Genomic DNA, 21,790 nt, shown 5'->3' on the forward strand with positions numbered 1-21,790 from the left:
CAGCCACATGTACGCAACTGCATCTCATGAATATTCATTGCGGTCAGCCTCAAAACCAGAAGGGCTGGTCTTTGAGGACCAGGCTTGACAACCCTTCTGCACAGGCACGGACGCAGGCAAGGAAGCGGCCAGCCTGCGAGCTCACCCAGGGAAACAGCAGGAAAGAAAGCACAGACAGAGAACCACAGATGCCAGAAGAGGCCACTGAAACTCAGATGATAGTGGAGTATATTATAATCTTCCGTAGCTGGCATCCAGCTCACAACGTACTTATCCATCTTAAAGCACTTTTAAATATTTTCTAAGCCTGCCCTATAGAAAATAGTCAAAATGTTCATTTCAGAAACAACTAAAAAAGCATGTACAAGCACTAAAAGGCCCGATTTAGCAAATGGCAGAAAACACTGCAGACAATTTTCAACACCATTTGCCCGGGTGAATTGATTTGGCCGAAAACCGCCCGATTCTGCCCAGGCAAACGCGTGCTCTGGTTTCCACAGCGCGCGTATTTTTATTTTAGCCAGATTGCAGGGCCAGCTTTAATGGGCGGGGGGGAGGGAGGATGGGTTAGGGAAACTCAAGCACTGTAGATTCGATTTTCACATCTTGCGCGCATTGTTTGCCGGCAAACCTTTGCCTGTGTGCCGGGCTCCCCAGGGAGCCGCTTCTGCGGTCGGTGCCTAAGGGCGTTGCTGCAATGGTTGGACCCTGACAGAAGGCAGGGAGGGAAGTAGAAATGGGAACACCGTGGTTGGGAAATCTCATAATGCCGTGGCCCAACAGAGACCGGCTCTGAAAGAACTGCAGGCCCAAAGGAGCAGGCCGAAACTGCTGGACCTAGAATAAAACAAGATAACAGGTGCTGTTGCTGTTGTCCCTTACTGTGTAAGACTGTGACCTTCTCAGGGGTTTGATTACACTTGCTCCACTTGTGTTGCCCACGGTGATGGTCTCGTTTTGGCCTGGTGATTTCCACGTCCTCCTTTCAGCTCTGAAATGCATAGGAACGGGTCTCCACTGGACCACGGTGTCCTGGAGCATTCATGTGTACCTGGGTTTTTAATCCACATTTTTCTCTCTCTTCCACCTACTGACTCTGCCAACCATCAGAGTAATAGTCCTTGGCCTAGGGCCACAGACGTAGCGGCCTCTGTAACCAGGTGCACACGCACCCTGAGCCAGGTCACTAGGAGTCACTGTTGTGCAATGACTGGGTCTGCTTATGGGCCTGTGACTGCTGCATCTTCAGTATCCATGGCCAGCCCAAGAGGCAGGAGCCAAAATCCGATCTCTTGCAACGCAGCACATAGCAGCACTATCACTGAGCCATCGGACAGGCCAGACTCTGATCTCCTGCACTGTAGCACATAGCAGCACTATCACTGAGCCATCGGACAGGCCAGACTCTGATCTCCTGCACTGTAGCACATAACAGCACTATCACTGAGCCATCAGACAGGCCAAACTCTGATCTCCTGCACTATAGCACATAACAGCACTATCACTGAGCCATCGTACAGGCCAGACTCTGATCTCCTGCACTGTAGCACATAACAGCACTATCACTGAGCCATCGTACAGGCCAGACTCTGATCTCCTGCATCGTAGCACATAACAGCACTATCACTGAGCCATCGTACAGGCCAGACTCTGATCTCCTGCACTGTAGCACATAACAGCACTATCACTGAGCCATCGGACAGGCCAAACTCTGATCTCCTGCACTGTAGCACATAACAGCACTATCACTGAGCCATCGTACAGGCCAGACTCTGATCTCCTGCACTGTAGCACATAACAGCACTATCACTGAGCCATCGTACAGGCCAGACTCTGATCTCCTGCACTGTAGCACATAACAGCACTATCACTGAGCCATCGGACAGGCCAGACTCTGATCTCCTGCACTGTAGCACATAACAGCACTATCACTGAGCCATCGTACAGGCCAGACTCTGATCTCCTGCATCGTAGCACATAACAGCACTATCACTGAGCCATCGTACAGGCCAGACTCTGATCTCCTGCACTGTAGCACATAACAGCACTATCACTGAGCCATCGTACAGGCCAGACTCTGATCTCCTGCACTGTAGCACATAACAGCACTATCACTGAGCCATCGTACAGGCCAGACTCTGATCTCCTGCACTGTAGCACATAACAGCACTATCACTGAGCCATCGTACAGGCCAGACTCTGATCTCCTGCACTGTAGCACATAACAGCACTATCACTGAGCCATCGTACAGGCCAGACTCTGATCTCCTGCATCGTAGCACATAACAGCACTATCACTGAGCCATCGTACAGGCCAGACTCTGATCTCCTGCACTGTAGCACATAACAGCACTATCACTGAGCCATCGGACAGGCCAAACTCTGATCTCCTGCACTGTAGCACATAACAGCACTATCACTGAGCCATCGTACAGGCCAGACTCTGATCTCCTGCACTGTAGCACATAACAGCACTATCACTGAGCCATCGTACAGGCCAGACTCTGATCTCTTGCATCGTAGCACATAACAGCACTATCACTGAGCCATCGTACAGGCCAGACTCTGATCTCCTGCACTGTAGCACATAACAGCACTATCACTGAGCCATCGTACAGGCCAGACTCTGATCTCCTGCATCGTAGCACATAACAGCACTATCACGAGCCATCGGACAGGCCAAACTCTGATCTCCTGCACCGTAGCACATAACAGCACTATCACTGAGCCATCGTACAGGCCAGACTCTGATCTCCTGCACTGTAGCACATAACAGCACTATCACTGAGCCATCATACAGGCCAGACTCTGATCTCCTGCATCGTAGCACATAACAGCACTATCACTGAGCCATCGTACAGGCCAGACTCTGATCTCCTGCATCGTAGCACATAGCAGCACTATCACTGAGCCATCATACAGGCCAGACTCTGATCTCCTGCATCGTAGCACATAGCAGCACTATCACTGAGCCATCATACAGGCCAGACTCTGATCTCCTGCATCGTAGCACATAGCAGCACTATCACTGAGCCATCGTACAGGCCAGACTCTGATCTCCTGCACTGTAGCACATAGCAGCACTATCACTGAGCCATCGTACAGGCCAGACTTTGATCTCCTGCATCGTAGCACATAACAGCACTATCACTGAGCCATCGTACAGGCCAGACTCTGATCTCCTGCATCGTAGCACATAACAGCACTATCACTGAGCCATCAAAGAGGCCAGACTCTGATCTCCTGCATTGTAGCACATAACAGCACTATCACTGAGCCATCATACAGGCCAGACTCTGATCTCCTGCATCGTAGCACATAACAGCACTATCACCGAACCATCATACAGGCCAGACTCTGATCTCCTGCATTGTAGCACATAACAGCACTATCACTGAGCCATCATACAGGCCAGACTCTGATCTCCTGCATCGTAGCACATAACAGCACTATCACTGAGCCATCATACAGGCCAGACTTTGATCTCTAGGACCATAGCACATAGCAGCATTATCACTGAGCTATCATACAGGCCAGACTTTGATCTCCTGCATCGTAGCACATAGCAGCATTATCACTGAGCCATCGTACAGGCCAGACTTTGATCTCCAGGACCATAGCACATAACAGCACTATCACTGAGCCATCGTAAAGGCCAGACTCTGATCTCCTGCACTGTAGCACATAACAGCACTATCACTGAGCCATCATACAGGCCAGACTTTGATCTCCTGCATCGTAGCACATAACAGCACTATCACTGAGCCATCGTACAGGCCAGACTCTGATCTCCTGCATCGTAGTACATAGCAGCACTATCACTGAGCCATCGTACAGGCCAGACTCTGATCTCCTGCATTGTAGCACATAACAGCACTATCACTGAGCCATCATACAGGCCAGACTCTGATCTCCTGCATCGTAGCACATAACAGCACTATCACTGAGCCATCGTACAGGCCAGACTCTGATCTCCTGCATCGTAGCACATAACAGCACTATCACTGAGCCATCGTACAGGCCAGACTCTGATCTCCTGCATCGTAGCACATAACAGCACTATCACCGAGCCATCGTACAGGCCAGACTTTGATCTCCAGGACCATAGCACATAGCCGCACTATCACTGAGCCATCGGACAGCCCAAATGCAGAACAAAAAAATCTAAATGAAACACTGCCTTGATGCAAGTAGCGTTACAGTACATCTTGCATGCAGTGCTGTACACTCTTTTTTTTTTTTATCTCAATCTGTTTAGTGCCCATTATTTTCCTAACTTAATAGAGAATGTGCAAGAGGTTAGCATAGGAGTAATTTTTTTTTTTTTAATGTGTGTATATTTTGTTTTCCTCTGCCCATTTGGCTGGCATGTGAGTCCTTTCCAGTGTTAATTGGACCCCATGAGGAGGTAAATGAGTGAGATGTCAAAACACAGAGTGATCAGGCTGAAGAAATAACACAGATCCAATTAAAGTGATGTCTAATAATACTTAGCGATACGTATATACGCTCTGATGCAGACTTCTGATTAGCTGATATATTTTTTTTATCTAGGCCCTCCTCTCATGCCCTCAATGAAAAGGAGGACTGCAGATGAAACCACAACTTGAGCGTTGTGTGCAGTTCCGGTCACCCCATCTCATGAAAGACACGGCGGACATACAACAGGTGCAGAGAAGGGCGACAAAACTGATAAGAGAAATGGGAAAGCTCCTCGTAGAGAAAGGTTAAACAGATTAGGGCTCTTTAGCTTGGAGAAGGGATGACTGAGAGGGGATAAGATTGAGATAAGATTTTGAGGGGGCTGGAACAAGTAAAATAGGGAACGGTTATTTACTCTTTAAAATAACACTAGGACTAGGGCACAATCCATCAAACTAGCAATCACAGGAGGTATCTTTTCACTCAGTGCATGGTCAAGCGATGGCATCTGTTGCCCAAAGACACGGTCAAGGCAACTATTTATTTATTTATATTCCACTTTTCGGCACTTCGGGTACTGCGGGTACTTCCCTGTCCCCAGTGGGCTCACAGTCTAAGCACCTCATTCATTAAGGGTTTTTCCCAGGAGGGAAGCCATTAATGAATCAGATCCTAAGTCTGTAACTGAGACATTAGGGTGAAGTGACTTGCCCAAGACCACAAGGTGCATCAGCGGGATTCGAGCCGTTGCTTCCCCCTCACTGATCTAACCACTAGCCTACTCACATAGTGAAGTTCAAGAGAGGGTTGGACAAGTTCCTGAAGGGAAAAGTCCATGACCAGCTATTAGCCAAGAAGACTTGGGAAAGCCAGTGCTTATCTCTGCAATGAGTTACAAGAAACAGATCAACTATTAAGGAATCTGCCAGGTTCTTGCAATGTGGATTGGGCCACTGTTGGAGACAGGATGTTGGGCTCTATAGACCTTGGTCTGACCCAGCATGGCACTTCTTTTGTTCCCTATGTGCCCACTCCCCTTCACTGGGGGTCACCTTCAGAGGCTGCAGGGATGATGAGTGACCCTTCTGCAGCCCCGGAACAGATTTACACCAGGGTTCAGTCTAGTGGGGGTCAGCAGAATCTGGAAAGTCCAAGAGCAGATTTACAATTAAGTAGGAAAAATACAGGTCTACACTCAGTTGGTTAGCAAAAGGAAAATGTGCTGTAAAGTCCACAAATAATAATCAAGATGAGAGGCAGAAGCAAAGTCAGGATACAATCCGAGTCCAAACAATTCCTCACTCATAGCTCCCCAAAATCATTTAAAGTATTCACGATTCTTATTCACTTCAGTTCACTCTGCTAAACCCAAGGGTTTTTGTCTAAGCTTTCTGGGTACAAAATCCAGCAGGTTCCCAGATTCCCCTCCAGACTGAAGAAAACTCAACTCACAGTTCTCTGATATCTTTGGGTACTTGCCCCTGTTGGAAACAGGATGCTGGGCTTGATGGACCCTCGGTCTGACCCAGTATGGCAGGTTCTTAAGTTCACTCTGTCTTCAAACTGTGGGCTTCTTTGGACAGGGTAGGCACCCCTTCTTCCTCAGAGTCCCGGTCTTTCTGGCTAGTTCTGAGGTCTCATCAGGTCCTCCAGCTCTCTCTGGATGCACAGACCCACAGTCCATCTCCCTTGTAGGCCTTGAGTTGCAACCCTCAGCTTCTCCAATTGCCAATCTCAACTCTCAGTGCTCTGGCGAACTCCAGTTCTCAAGCGCCACAAACAGGCCGGGTTTTCAGGATATCCACAATGAAAATGCATGATACAATGGAGGCAGTGCATGCAAATCTTTCTCATGCATATTCATTGTGGATATCCTGAAAACCTGGCCTGTTTGTGGCACTCCAGGACTGGAATTCACCATCACTGGTTTAGGCTCATAGTTAATTAGCAACATAGATAGGATGGGCCACCTTTCTTTAGCATTTTAAAAACTAATAAAAGAGCTTTAAATTTAATTCTCTGATTGATTGCTAGCCAGTGCAATTTGCGCAAAAGTGGATTTATATGATTTACGATAAGAATTTTGCTGTGCGGACGCATTCCTGTGGCCGAATTCTGCAAGAGATGAATGGACCATATTTGATATTCAGGTAATCCTATTTAAAGAGCATTGCAATAGTCAACTGATGTCAATTTAAAAAACCCTAAAATCCGAAGCCATTAAGATACTTTTTGCAGATGATTGACATACTGTAAGTCAAGGAGGAGTCCATTTTGAAGCCCAGGTTCTGAATTTCTATCTGTAAATGGCATCAATGTGCCATTAACCATTATCCCAGGGCCTTTTCTGGAAACTAACATTGCCTCTGTCTTTTTCATATTCAAAACTCAACTGTTTCACTATGTACCAACGTGCATGTAAGGCTTCTGCAAGTGCTGTATGTATCTCTCCTTCCATACAAAATAATAAATATATATATTTTTTACAACTGAAATCCAGTAGAAGAGAACTCGGTTTGCTCTCCAAATGACTGTTCTAGGGAGCCTGCAGGCATGGTTGCAGCCAAGCAGGATCTTTCTGCTTAGCCAAATGTATCCAACTTTTGTTTGTTGTTGTTGTTGTGTTGTTTTTTTTAAAATAAAATTTCAGGTCCTGCAGTTTTGCAAAAGCACCGAAGCGGGATAGAAAAAAGTAAAAGACAGGTCATCAGACATCGTTCATCCACATGAAAAGAGGGTACGGCATCAAGGATCGACATGAATCCCGATCAGCTCACCTGTTTCCAGAAGAAACAGGTGAGAAATTCCTGAAACAGCGGGAGACCTTCCGTCGTGTATCTCCTGGGTGGGCAGTTCCTCTCCCTCGCCACACTGTGACCCCCCTCAGGGTGCAAGGTCAACCCACAGCTCCCCTCGGACTTTCCTCAACATTCTTCTGCCTTTTTTATTGACTTGGGGGGGGGGGGGGGTGTCTAACTTGTCGCCCATGACTGCTGGGCTCTTAACGGGAACCTGTTTCGGCTCTGGGAGGGGGTTGGGGGATGGTCCGAAGCCGAGGTGCTGCAACCTTCATTTTCAGCCCTTGCAGTATGCTCTGTGGCTTCCAGCCCCGTGATTTACCAGCCAGTCCTTTGGCAGTTGTAAGTGTTTCTTCAACGTAGCTGGGTTACAGCTGCTTACAGGGCCCAGTACAAGGGCGCCCTGGAGCCAGCTGGCCCGTGCCGCTGCAAGGATGAGGAGCGGAGTCAAGTTCCTGTACTATGGTAATGCACAGCCCCTTAATTCATCAGACCATATACTGCAACCTTGCCCTCTCTCTAAAGGTTCTTTATTCCTGTGTGGTCATCCCTCTTTGCTCTATTCCAGTTTCTGCTGCTTTGTTTGTGCTGCTGAGATACAAAAATCAGCAAATGGTGGAAGTGGATGGATGAGGTTAGTGGCGGGCTCTCGTCATTGGAAGTGGGGCGCAGCCGGCCCGCTCATTCATCTCTGCGCTCCACCCGCGCTGTTTTATTTTGATAACGTGCGTGATGTTTGTTTTAATTTAGGGAAATGGAACGGGCAGAGGAGATGTGACCAGAGCTCTAATCATGATTCATGAAAAGTCCCGGGACAAGAGTTCATGGCCTCCCTCTGATTTGCTGTGTATCGCTGGCAAAAAAATCACTCAGCTGAAAACAAAGCATTTGTCTTAATCCTGCTTTCCCATTCAGCAAATTAAACAAACTGGACAAATGTGGGCATCTAGTGCAACACAAGGAAGACGCATTTAGGAGTCTCCTTGTGTTTTATGCTCTGGATCCCACCCACTCTTGCCAGTTCACAGATGGCCCGCTGCACCTGCCTCTCATCTAAATTGGAAAAACATAAGCTCTGTTTATTAATGTCCTGTGCAGTGCTGCCAAAACTACCGGTGTCCATCATATAGCCCTTTCCTTCTCCTATACTCTGCTTTTTAGGTGTGTTTCATCAGTGCAAAGTACCTAGTGCAGTCACTGTGACCATCCATCTGCCTCTCTATGTGCATGTTTCAGGGCTCGGGGGTCACCTCTCTTGGACAGATTTGGCTGGAATTTGCTAGGAGTTTTGACACCTCAGTAAAAGACTCATTACCAAATTTCAACCAAATCTATCTATGCATGGGGCCCCTAATATATGCGAGACAGATGGACAGGCACAGCGGTAGCAATAGGTTAGAAGGGATAGAATGTAAAGTTTGCTATTTACGGATGATACTAAGATCTGCAACAGAGTGGACTCGCCTGAAGGAATAGAGAGAATGAAAAGTGATTTAAGGAAGCTTGAAGAGTGGGCAGCTGGGATTCAAGAAGTGCAGAATCATGCACCAAGGTGCAGTAATCCAAAAGAGGTGTATGGGATGGGGGGTGAAAGACTGATGGGCATGGACCAAGAGAGGGATCTTAGGGTGATAGTGTCTGGGGATCTGAAGACAGTGATGCAACGTGACAAGGCGATAACTAAAGCCAGAAGAATGCTGGGCTGCTTAGAGAGAGGAATAACCAGTAAGAAAATGGAGTGATAATCCCCTTGTACAGCTCCTTAGTGAGGCCTCACCTGGAGTACTGTGTTCAGTTCTGGAGCCCATATCTCAAAAAGGATAGAGACAGGATGGAGGCAGAACAGAGAAGGGCGAACAAAATGGTGTGAGGTCAGTATCAGAAAACCTATGAGGAGAGGCTGAAGGATCTGATAATGTATACCCTGGAAGAGAGGAGGCACAGGGGTGATATGATACAGATACCTGAATGGTTTTTGAACCTTTTCCATTGGAAAGAAAACAATAGAACTAGGGGTCACGAAATGAAACTCCAGGGGGGGTGACTCAGTAACAACGTCAGGAAATATTTGTTCGCGGAGAGAGAGTGGTGGATGCCTGGAATGCCCTTCTGGAGGAGGTGGTGAAGAAGAGAACAGTCAAAGAATTCACAGGGGCATGGGATAAACACTGTGGAAATCTAAAGCCTAGAGGACAGATGGCATGGAGATTACTAACCTTAACCAATATGTTTTGATGCTTTTAATGCAACTGCAACATTGCTCCATGCTTAGATGGCAGGGGGAAAAGAGGAACTGGATTCAGACAACAACTGAGGGCCCCAGCTTCCATGGTCTGGGATACTGATAAGCAGACATAAGGGAAAAGGCACAGGACGGCTTCTACGACCAAGTCCTAAAGGAAACAGAGAAAGCACTCATATGGGGTAATTGTTGGTGTGGCGGTTACTATCTTTAACCAAATAAACCTTGATACTTTTGATGCAACTCCAACATTGCTCTCTGCTTCAATGGCAGGGGAAAAGGGGAATTAGATTTAGACAGCAACCGATGAGGCCCCCAACATTTATGATCTGGGGAACTGATAAGCATGGGGGTAACCTGCCCAGAGCAGCAGTTACTACCCTTAGCAGAAGGCTTGGAGATTACTATCCTTAACCAATAAGCCTTGAAGCTTTTGATGCAATTGCAACATTGCTCTTTGCTTCGAAGGAGGTGGATGGAGGGTGGTGGGAAAGAAGAATTTGGAATCAGAGACAAGCAACACAAGTCATGACTTTTTTACAGTCTGGAGTACCAAATTGCAGACATTAAGGAAAAAAACCCACAGGACTGCTTCTACAGCCAAGTCCATAAGCAAAGCACGTCAAGCAGCACTCACCGATACATGGCGCAGCGGATATTGCCATGGGAGGCTTGCTGGGCAGACTGGAGGGACCATTGGCCCTTTTCTGCTGTCATTTCTATGTTTCTACGTGTTTTTGTTCTTTGCACTGAAGACCCATGCCTAGAGAGTTTAGAAGCAGAAGAGGGCTACACGATGGAGTCCAGTAAAGATGTCGTTTTGGCAGCACATGACACTCATGAACAGAGCTCATTAATCTGTGTTAGAGCTGAAAATATGTTTGGATAATTTAGGAGAGAGGTTTTGTGAGACAGCCACATGGCTCAGGCTGTAGAGCTGCAGTGAGGGGGGGGGGGGATCTAGGTTCAGATCCCCTGGTCTGTTGGGGGTCAGCCAGGTCAGGGCATGCCAAGGAGGTGGTGCCCTCAAGCCTAGGGAGGAAGAGAAGGAGGAAAAAAATCAGTGGCACTACTGCAGCAGCCTCTACCAGCCGACAAGCAATGAGGAGGATGCCCCTTGGCAAGGGTTCACCGCCCTTGGGGGAGGGAATCCTAGCCGACATTAATGGGGACACACATTGTGTCTGCAGTTCCAGAAGGAGCTGCAATGACCAGACTAGGTACAGTGGGAGGGAGGGTCTCAATTAAAATTAGGAGGAAAACCCCCTGGTAGTTTTCAATGAAGTCTCGTGGTACCAGATCCCGGCTTTGGTTCTGAATGAGCTTGGAAGAAAAAAAGGAGAATGGTCAGACTACCAGGCAACTTCCTCCACCAACACACACACACCTTGCACAAATTATCTGAGAATCCAGCGGGTGGTGGGGTGAGGAGGAGTAACTTCAAGGTGGCAAAATAAACAGGCAGTTTTACGCACAGAATTATATTCTGGTCATTTTCAAAGAAACCTGAAAAATGAAAAAAAAGAAAAAACCCCAACAACAACAACAACAACAACAAAAAAGCCCCCAACTCTGTGGTTTTAAATCCCTCTGTAATAAGTTTGAATAATGATGTTTCAGTTGGTAGAGCATTGTACAGGAGAAGAGTCAATGGTGTCTTCCTATCTTTGCAGAAAGACTGATTTCAGTGACCTATGTGTAAGGACGTACTGAAAGTATCCCATATCCTTACCAGAAGCATCGGTGTCTTTGCAGACATTGGGCGATAAGGAAGCGAAGAGGTTGAGAAGTGGGCAGTGTCTTAGAAGACACTTTGGCTTGTGTTCTTCTCTTCCACCTCCTGTTCTAGGAATGGGCTCCCGGGCATTCAGGAGTCGGGAGTCTCTTTGGGTCCAAGGGGATCTTGAGACTGAGAAGATCCCAGAGATAAAGACAAGTGAATGAGGGATTAGCTCTATACTCCCTGGTCTCGCTGATGAGTTGCCTTGAGTGTCTAAAGATGTGGATTTAGTGCTTGGAGTCAAAGAGTGGACTTCCACATCTGTGGATCTGCTAAAAGGCTGCTGTTTGAGAGAATCAGCAGGAGCTCATCTAGTATATATAAGTGTTTTGGAGACTTTTCCTGCTACTGAAAAAGATCTGCTCTACCTAAATCAGGTATTGTTTCAGGGAAATAACTGGGGTTCTTGCAGATTTCAGTGACTGTAACTATCAAACTGTGTCGGATTTTAATTTTCTGTATGGATTGTACCAGGATTTAAATATACAGTCTGCTGAGTTATTCACCTACATCTTGCACCTCTGTTGTACGGTTTTATTTTTTGGAACAACACAGCTTAGTGTGGACAGTGATCATCTAGTTACTGAGTAGTGTCTATATCCTAACCCTATGGGCCACAGGTTTTTCTGCTGCTCCCCACTGGAGAGCCCCAGGCACTGCAGCCAGCCGATGATACCCTGCCCCTTTGACCTTGCCAAGGATGGAACAGGAGTTACACACATGCTCGAGTCAAAATTTTCATAACGGGAGAGCAAAAGTGGTTGATACGGAAGCAATAAAAAAAATAAAATACAGCATAATATAAATAGTAAAGACCATTATTCTCCAGTGTTTAAAATGCAGTCATGGAGAGTTGGAAGCCCTTACCAGTTTGGGCATCCCAGCAAAGATCTGCTGATCCAGCTGTCACCATGGGAAGAGGACTCTCACCCCTTCAAAGGCGCCTGCCTTGCAGCGCACCCAAGGGGTGCATCCTTTAGAGAAAAATGTCTGTTTGGGCGTCATTGTTTCTTCCCTAGGATGGGTAAAAAGGGGGGGGGGGAGCTCACTTTTGTGCCTTCCCCGATGAGCCATCAACGGTTTCCTCCCCCCCTTCTCAATCCACTCTTGAGATGTCTAATTTTCAGCAGCAGAATGTTACTGGCTCTCGTGAGCTGGGAGGCCTTCCTCCTATTACTCCATCTGAGATATCGAGTCCGGGTGGCCCTTCTTTGCTGCATCTCCTGGACTGGGGGGGGGGGGGGAGCTACAGGACTGATGACAGCCTCTACACCTGTTTCTGTTCTGGATGGGGAAGTTCCAGGACCCAGCAAGGTACCCTCTGAATACGGTGTCCCCCCCCTTAAAGAGTCAGCAGTGGACAATGTTCCAGCACCTGCAGTAACTGTGGAAATGGTCCGGTCAGCTGTTACTTGTCTTGAAAAATCACTGTCTTCCTGCATAGATGCTGCTCTTTACATCCCTTTGGAACTTTATCTCACATCCTGTGAGGTTGAAAGAACATTTTGATAAAGTAGTTGGTATTTCTGCTTGGTGTGCTGCTTGGCACGAGTATCCCGTTTCCTCGATTAATGAAAATAAGATAATGTCTCAAAAAAAAAACAAAACCTGAAAATCTGGGCAACCTTGCTAAAAAGGTAAATTTGAGATTTTTAAAGTTTCCAAGATGCTCAATGATTTCTCCCTTGGAGAGGTCAACATAAGTTCTATTTTAGAAGTTTTGAATATCTCGAGGGAACACTTGCCTACTTTTTTTTCCAAAGTTTATTATTTACCCTCTGCTACTGATAAAATGTATTCACTATACACCAACCAACCTCTTTCCCTTTACTAATAATTCTCCAACGGTCGCTAATTCAAGGGAAGCCTTGTTCAGTGGTATTTCTTGTGTACGGTGGCTCTGTTCAAGGATGACCAATTTTTGGTTATCCTTTTCATTCGCCCCATGTATTACTCTTTATTATTCGTGCTTTAGTACTTATTTTCTTTATTTTCTTTTCTCCTTTTACTTGTGAAATCCCTTCTCCCTGACTGCTTATCCGACCCACTTGTATATTCTTATGGTCATATACAGGGGCTACGGGAGAGTTTCTCTCCCGTAGCCCCTGAAGCAGGCACGCGGTGCCGAAACATGGCCAATGTCGGGCGGGCGGATCCGATCCCATGAGAAGAGACAGAGGCGGCGGCCTTGATAAGTATATGACCATAAGAATATACAAGTGGGTCGGATAAACAGTCAGGGAGAAGGGATTTCACAAGTAAAAGGAGAAAATAAAATAAAGAAAATAAGTACTAAAGCATGAATAATAAAGAGTAATACACGGGGCGAATGAAAAGGATAACCAAAAATTGGTTATCCTTGAACAGAGCCACCGTACACAAATACCACTGAACAAGGCTTCCCTTGAATTAGCGACTGTTGGAGACTGATAAAAATGTAGGCAGGATTGAGCCACTTAATAAGAGTTTGAATATCTCAGAAATATTAGAACAATCCCAATATGTAACCAATGATAGGGTCACCTTGTTAGTGTCATTTAATCCTGAAACCGATAAACGAACGACTCTAAGGCTTTTCTTTAGACTTACAGGTACCTGCTCTGTAGGCCACAAAAAAAGAAATTTCTCCTGATGTTGTGAAAGAGACTCAGGTGAAACGCGGAATGTTTCTTTTGAAGAAAGAGAGAGCAGTTGTCCTTGGGGGCTACGTTTCTTTTGAAATTTCCCTGTAGATGACCTATTAAGTTTCAAGGGAATAAACATGTCTTTAGTGCTCCTATGCAGCTAGAAGGCTTTTTGCAGAATAGGGAAAGTCAGCCCATTGTAACCTGACTTGTCAATTTTGGTAGTCCATTATAACTTAGATTGCCTCTAAATTTATTTTATTTTTCTTTATTTGCCAATCTCCCCTCGATGCGGTATGCTATATAACTCTCTAATGTTATGTTTGGACTTTAGGCCGCTATTTTGGTCTTGAAAAAGTATTTTTGCTTTGATGTAAGTTTATAATATATCAATAAAGAGTTTAAAAAAAAAAAAAAGCCGTCATCATGTTTTGGGCGACTGTGCTCCAGTTCTATTGGCCAGTGCCTCAGATGATGTTAAGCCTTTGTGTCTTTGAGAGGAGGATGGGTCGGATAGGATGCTGTCGTCTGACCCGCCCCCCCCCCCCCCCCCCCCCCCCCCTCAAAAGCACAGGGGACTCGGGAGTCAAACGTGGCAGAGAAGAAGCTGCATCTTGGAGAGTACTTCCTCTCGTCCCTCCACAATTCTTCCCTCCTCCCCTGACTTCTTCAGAGGGCCCTCTCCTCCTCTGCATCTCCATCGGAGAGCTCCCCCTGCTCCCCCTTGTAAACATCCAGCCACTTATCCGCTGTGTTTCTGGCAACATATTTAGGGTCTTGCTTGGTCGAAATACCACATAGATTTTATGTTTCCTGTGAGAGTTATTGCATAGCAAGTGTGCAATATGTTTCAATATTGTTATTTAGGGCATTACATGATAATTGGCTAGGCTTCCTCCACATGATGATTTTGGTATGCGCTTATGGCGACTCTCCAAAGTTATCTCACTTTAGTAAGTCGGTCCCATAGTCCCATAGCAAGGTTCGGTGAAGGAAGCTTATATACCCCAAGGGGGTATAACAAAGCAGCAATGAATACTGCAGCGGTCTGGCAGTGTCCTGGTGATCAGATTAGCTTTAATTTAGTACAGAGTGGGTAAACACAATTCTCGCTGTAGTTTGCTTTTACATAATCCAGTTTATTCGGTATAGAAATAATCCAAGTCTAGCCCATGCTTTAAGGTAACGGTATAAAAACAGTTTTTTATTCATGCCTGATCATGCATAAAATTAAGATGTGCTTCAGAATAAAAGCTGTTCAGCTGTACATTGACTGGAGGTCCGTGTTTAATTTCACTGAATGCCCAAATTCACCCTTGGGTCTCGGATAATAATTTCAAGGTACATGTTTGTAGAATTGTAATACTGTTTACAGATATTTTAGTCATAATTAGAAATGTCTTTCAATAGTACTATATCACAAGACCAAAACAGCTGACCGACAGTTTTCTCATCTTCCATAAAGGTAGTTTTCTTATCTCCCAAGTAACTCTCCTATAGTCAACATTTCTGTACTTCATAGATCCTGATGAATGCGTCAACCATTAAGACATGTCACTAATGCTACTTATTCCTATAGCTCTACCAGACATGTCTTTGGTACCTTGCAGATGACACTCTTTTCATGCCACGAGGACTTCAAGCGAAAATAAATTATATTGTAAAGAGATATCAGAAGACATCATTTTAAATGCTGAAAGGCCAAATGCATGCACTATTCTTTCACTGCATGATGAAGAATACATCGCATTACTCATGGACAGAACAAACTTGCCTCTTCTCCATTTCATGTCTGAACTGTTAATTTCCTTTTTTTTTTTTTTACATTGAAACAATGCACAGAACTGTTTTTATTAATATAAAAAAAAATGGTCTAACTGCATGACATAGCACAAAACTCACAGAACAAGCTTCAGTGGCTTTTTTTTTTTTCCTGTTGAACAATATTCCCTTCTCTGAGACAGGGCTCAAGATGCTGTGGAGGCAGGGTGAACGGCCCCTGGATGGGGAGTGGGGGGGGAGAGCAGGCAGTGCTGTTGCATGGCACCTAATGCCTAGAATTAGGGTGCAGGCCTCAGATGCTCCAGAGGGATCTGCCGTTTGTGGCTTTCAGTCAGTGACTGTCACTGCAAGGGCTGGGCCAGGGAAGATTATAGAAAGATGGGGAAAAAAACCCGGGGGTAGTTGCAAATTAAGGTTTATAGTCCTGTTGCCCAGTTCTAATTGATTTGGAGGAGCCAAAAAAAAAAAGCAGACGGAAACTGCTGGGCCAGAAATCTATGAAAAAGATAGATTTCCAGAAGACTGAATAAGTTTGACATAAGAGTGCTGTTTTGCAAAGCTTTAAAGGTGAAAGTATCCTTTTGCAGTACTTTAAGAAAGGATGAAGAGATTTATAGTCCTTTTAAGGTTTTCCCAGGTCAGGATGTCTAACGACCCCAAATGAACCGGGGCCCTCTTATGTCCATCTGTGAACAATAATAGTTCAGGGCAGTAGAGCTATATATTCTTAGATAGGTGTTATTTGGGGGTAATTGTGGAAGAGAGATGGATGCATTACCTTATCCAGTCTGACAAACAGTGCTAGGAACTGCCGCGCACCGCTTGAGTGAAAGTTTTCTTGCTCTGGGAAGTTAAGAGTTTCATGTATTGGACTTTGCAAACGTTCAATTTTGCGGACGCTAACGTTAAAAAAAAAAAAAAGTTATGAAAAAAGAAGCTTTTAAACCGGTCATGCTCTTTTCTGAAGTGTTTTTTTTTTCTCTCTCTCCCCTACACAGCACAGACCTACATGGAGCAAGCTGCATTCAGGGCCACAGAATCAGCAGACACTACAACATTTTAAGTTGGTTAAACGGAGATCGAAGAGGGGGGCAGTACAAATAAATAGCTGACTAATTAGTTTGTTTGTTTTTTTATGAAAAAGCAAGCCACATCCATTGCAAACAAACCTCTGCTATTTTTTTTTTTTTGGAGGGGGAGGTTTTTCACAACGGGTTTGTATAGCACACTTTTCTTTATAATCATTTGGTAGAGCTTTTCATTCCCAATTCATCTGTCTGTCAAAAACAAACAAAAAAAAAAATCCTGGTCCCCACATTTGGAACGAACTGTAGCTAAAAAAAAGATGAAAAAAAATTGGATTTCCCTATCGAGGGAGAAACATTTTCCTTAGGCGCGCGCCTGGTCCACAGGAATAAGGGGAGGGAGGGGGCAATGGGGAAAGTCCTTGCAGAGCCGGGGGAGGAAGGAAAATCCCCTCGATTCGCACCTCCAGCCCCTCCGATCGCTCTTTTTTTTCCTCTCCAGGCAGTCTGAGCCCGCAGACTCGTGCCCCCCCCCCCCCACCCCCGGGCGAGGAATCGGCACTAGCCCTCCGAGGCTGCCCGCCTGCCCGGGACCGACCGAGCTGTCATCCGGCTAAAGAGTCCCAGGCGCGCGGGGGCATTGTTGGGAAGAGGAGAGGAGGAGGAGGTGGGAACCAGGAGGAGAGCGGGGACCGAACAATAGAGGGAAGGAGGGAGGGGGGGGGGGGAGGAGGAGGAGGAACTGGCGAAGGAAGGGAAGGAGGGGAGAGGCAGCAGACGGCACGTGGTGGTGGGGGGGGGAGGGTGGAACGGAGGTGGGGAGGGGGAGAGGTGAGTGTGGGCGGGCGAGGGAGGGTTGGGATAAGGGGGTGGAGAGAGAGAGAGAGAGCGCGCGCCTTGCTATCTTGCTCCCAGCCTGGCGGCGGTGTGGAGGGGAAGGGGGGGAGGGGAGGGAGGCGAATCCCCCGAAAGAAGCCGCCGCCTGGCGACGATCCGCCGGCAGCAGCAGCAGCAGCACCGGGTCAGCCGAGGGGCGGCGATGGAGCCGGGGCGCCTGCATGGATTCGCCTGAGCCGCTCCCCGCTGGATCCTCTCCGCCGCCGCCGCCGTCCCCAGCCCGCGCCTCCGAGCCCCGGCGCGGCGAGACATGAACTCCGCCGAGGGAGCGGAGGAAGGCGTCAACGATTCCGAGGTGGAAGCCTTTTTCCGAACAGGTAAAGGGGGGGGGTCCCCGGACGCTGCTTTGTCTGCTTGCATGCAGGATGCTCCGGAGTCCGTCCGTCCGTCCGTCCCTTCACTCGGCCGGGTGCCTCCGGACTCGGCGGTGCCCTCCTGTGATTGCTAAGCGGCGGGCGCTGGAAGCGGTGGCAGCGGTGCCCCTGTTGAAAGGCGGCTCTCGTTTTCCCGTTGCACTCGTTTAACCGGCTTTATTTCTTATTTTGCTTTTGGTGAGTGATCGTTGTCAGCCGTGAGGCTCCGTGTTGGGTACTCCCGGATTTATGCCCCCCCCCCCCACCCCCACCCTCCTCTCTTAACATTAGAAACGCACAAAAGGCTTCTTGCAGTTAAGCGTCGGATGCCCATTCATTCCCGTCTCGGGACCGTGGCAGCTATGGAGCAGCTGCTACGCGCAGAAAGCATTTAGCATTTGCTCCCTAAACCCGCCTACGGTTTCAGACTTGGCTGTCCTTGGGGGTCGGTGCCTCTCGGCTCACTTTCCTGATCCGACCCCGGTGATTACGGTTTTCACAGCAGAGTGCGGGCACCGCCGTTTTGGCTGGAATGAACTTTGCACCATCACTTCGCCTTTAACGTTTTGGCTGTTATTCAACAGATTTTTTTTTTTCCCCCCATAGCCATAGAATGGGAATAAAGTCCTTTCCGAATAAGGCCCTATGTGGGTTGTTTTGGTTTTTTTTTAATGTAGGACCCCCTCCCCCACCATGTGCATGCACTCATGAACGCAAAAAGATGCCCAGCCCCTCCCCCTCAATTGCCACTTTCTGCTGCTTTTCTAATAATAGTTCCCATTTCCATCAGCAGTGACACAGACGCTGGTGGCTTCTGGCAGAAATGCTTCTGACGAGCTCCAGACCTGGTTGCTTCCAGGTGTGTCGGCCCGAAAAAGCCACCAGTGTAGATTTGCCTCAGCCTCTCACCATGCAGGTGAACGGACCCTACTGGCCTGCTTTGGCAAGCTGACACAGATCAATACGATAAGGTGCACGCACAGTTTTACTCCCGATTTCACGAGTTTAGTGCACAAAAAAAAATATGTGCACCAGCTTGCTCCGCCATGCAAATCCCATGTGAAGGGAGGCATTAAGCTATTACTCCCCAGTGCAGAGCTGCACTGGCTTCACTCCTCAGTTCAGAGCCATAGCTGTGTTAGTCTGGTGTAGCAAAACTCATGTTTTCTGAACCCTGGAAATGTAACTCCTGGTCAGAGGTGGAATAAAGTCTCTGGTGGTAGTAGTACAAGTCTCTAAACTGAACCTGGAGTTTACCGGGTCCTATAATTGGGATTGATGGGCATAACGTGGAATTTGGGCATAAACCATGTTTTGTGTGTATAAATCATGTTTTATGTGCTCAAAACACATGTTCTGTGTAGAAAACATGGTTTATCCACATAAATCGTGTTTTATGCCAGCTGAGCACATTTTTAAACTCCCAGCGATTTAGCATACCATTAGTTTGCTGCACTAGGAGTTAACTCTTTTTTTTTTTTTTTTTTTAAGCAAGTGGGTAAGGAAAATGCCTGCTGAAGTTCAGCACACTTTTGTAACTCACATCTTATTACACCGGGGCCTCGGGGCTTGCCACGGGAGCATAAAGGCTGAGCTTCGGGACTAGGTGGCACAGAGGCTCTGCGCATGGTATATAACCTTCTTCCCTGGAGACAGGCGGGTAATAGGAGGCCTCATTCCTCGTTGTCCTTTCTCCATCGTACAGCTTAGCATGACCATTAACATTAGGCTCGAGTCAGTAGTCTGAAGGTCAGGATGGAGGTGAATTTGCCTGTGGGTTGTTCACGTTATCACGACAGAGATTACTCCAGCTCTTTCTTAAGAATTCCTCCTCCTCCTTGCTTTCCTGAATGTAAAGAAGAAAACGCAGGTAGAATATCTGTAAAGACTTAAAAGGTATTTGATTTTATCCACATGTTGGAACGGGCTTGACTGGAACTGGGTTTCACCAGCAGCACTGCTGTTTGCACAGAACAGGTCTCCTCTGGCGTTCTCTTGGTAGTTAATAGGAGCCTCCTTAGGCCTACAGTCTGCCAGACTGCTAGCAAAGTGCCCTGTACTTCCTTGGGAGACCTTGCTTTTTGATTTGAGAGGAAGGTCATCAGCGAAGGAACTTTTGCGGTTTCATCTCATCCCAGCCACAGCAGGTTGAAGCCCGGTTTTGTTTTGGTTTTTTTTTAATTTCAAATTGCTTTGATCTTGTGGAGGAGGGCCTGTAACGAGAGCTGACTGTGCATATCTTCTGATCCAGAGCCCATTAGAGTGAGAGATATTTGGCAGTCGATCCTCTTGTGGAGTGATCCGAGTGACGTCCTCGCAGGCTCGGCTTACAGCAGAGTGAGTTTATCAGATATTTTGCACAAAACATAAAATAGCCGAGATTGTGCCAGTGTTTTTCATAGCTGGTAAAATCAGTATTCCCTTTGCCGTGAGGGAAACCCCAATCTGGCCTGCATAGAACATCAGCAGGGCAAAGGACTGTAGATTTATTTAATTTAATTTATTTATTTTTATATACCGATATTCGTGGGACATCACACTAATACTTTTGTCAAGAAAGATTCCTGTATAAAAGTAAAATACATAATGTGGCCCTTCTGTTTGCTAGTTCTCTTCCTTTTTCCTCTTCCAAATAAGGCTTGGGGGTAACCTGCACTGAGCGGCAGTTCCTACTACCCCTAAAAAAAAAAAAATTGCTGGGCAAACTAGATGGCCTTGATCTGCCGTCATTCTCTGATGTTACTGTGTCACTTCATACATTATGAAATTATTCTGTTATTGTGATGTAGCAGCTAATCAAGGTCAGCAAAGTAATTTAATACATTTCTTGACTAATGTTTAGGAGCCAACATTCCCTTCCTCAGGTCCAAGTAGAATGCGCGGGTCAGAGCAAAACATTGCCGGAGAGTATTCAGACATCTCATTCTGTTTGCACTAGAAAGCTAGGCAGGACATGCAATATATTAGTCACAATTCCACAGATATTGTCTTATATATATATTTTTTTGTTTGTTTGTTGACCTTTACTTACGTGCATGCAAGTACATTCAACATAGCTACCGCGCTACGTTATTCAGTCGGGCACAGCAAAATGAAGCAATGCAATTAGATAGGATTAAGCGAAAACCTGAAATCCTGGGGCTTGGTTCAGGAGTCACAGCCTCCATCGGTCTCAGGCCACAACAGTTTTGCTGTAGCGGAGAACTTTGTTTTCTAAAAAAGTCAGAGTATGGGCGTTCTGTGGAAGGGAAAAGCGAGCACCCCGACTCCGTGTAGATACAACACGAATGCACGGGCGGCGGGCCTCGTCAGAGCCACCGTGGCGGGTGTCAGGGCTGGGAGAGCTTGGCTCAGTGGAGTCGTGCAATCTTAGCAGCGCAGCGCCCCATGCGACACCCCCCCCCGTCTTGCCTCGTTGCGTTACCCCCACCCCCCGTTTTCGTTGCCTCGGGGCATTGTGTTAGTGCTTCTCGGTATTCCCAGGTGGGGAAGAACGTTGCACCGAGGGATGGCGACCCAGTCTGACCTCTATTTGTTTGCTTTGATTATATAACCCCCCCCCCCCCTCACCCCATCGCCTGGCTCTGAGCATGGTGCAGCCGTCGCATTCTTACGCCGTGCGCCTTGTCGTGAAATCTATAGTTGTTATAATTCTAGAATTGATTAGTTACAAGATTAAAGGCCTCACTTCTGGCTGAAACCAGGGCATAACTTTATTACCTCATGCAGACAAGCAAGAGAACAAATCCCATCGTGTTTTGCGGCAGGTGCTGAGTTTCCAAGCCGAAAGTCTGTCGTGGGTTTTGTTTTGATTTCTTTGCTTTTGATGCTGTATCCGGGACTGTGGTTTGAGTGTCTTAACTGATT

The 21,790-nt window shown here is 46.8% G+C and overlaps 1 protein-coding gene across 2 annotated transcripts in view; it reads left to right on the forward strand.

The window, feature by feature from the left end:
- The first annotated feature begins 17,588 nt into the window (after positions 1 to 17,588).
- KALRN (kalirin RhoGEF kinase) overlaps positions 17,589 to 21,790 on the forward strand; it is a 1,195,491-nt gene continuing 1,191,289 nt past the window's right edge. Inside the window, exon 1 of one of the 2 annotated variants that reach the window (XM_029605245.1) lies at positions 17,589 to 17,887. In XM_029605245.1, coding sequence (XP_029461105.1) covers positions 17,821 to 17,887 — 67 coding nt within the window. In that variant the 5' untranslated portion in view covers positions 17,589 to 17,820. The remainder of the gene's footprint in view (positions 17,888 to 21,790) is intronic. The other variant, XM_029605240.1, reaches the window with a different exon arrangement.

Source organism: Rhinatrema bivittatum, chromosome 6, assembly GCF_901001135.1.
Source record: "Rhinatrema bivittatum chromosome 6, aRhiBiv1.1, whole genome shotgun sequence".
In the NCBI taxonomy this organism is placed as follows: Eukaryota; Metazoa; Chordata; class Amphibia; order Gymnophiona; family Rhinatrematidae; genus Rhinatrema; species Rhinatrema bivittatum.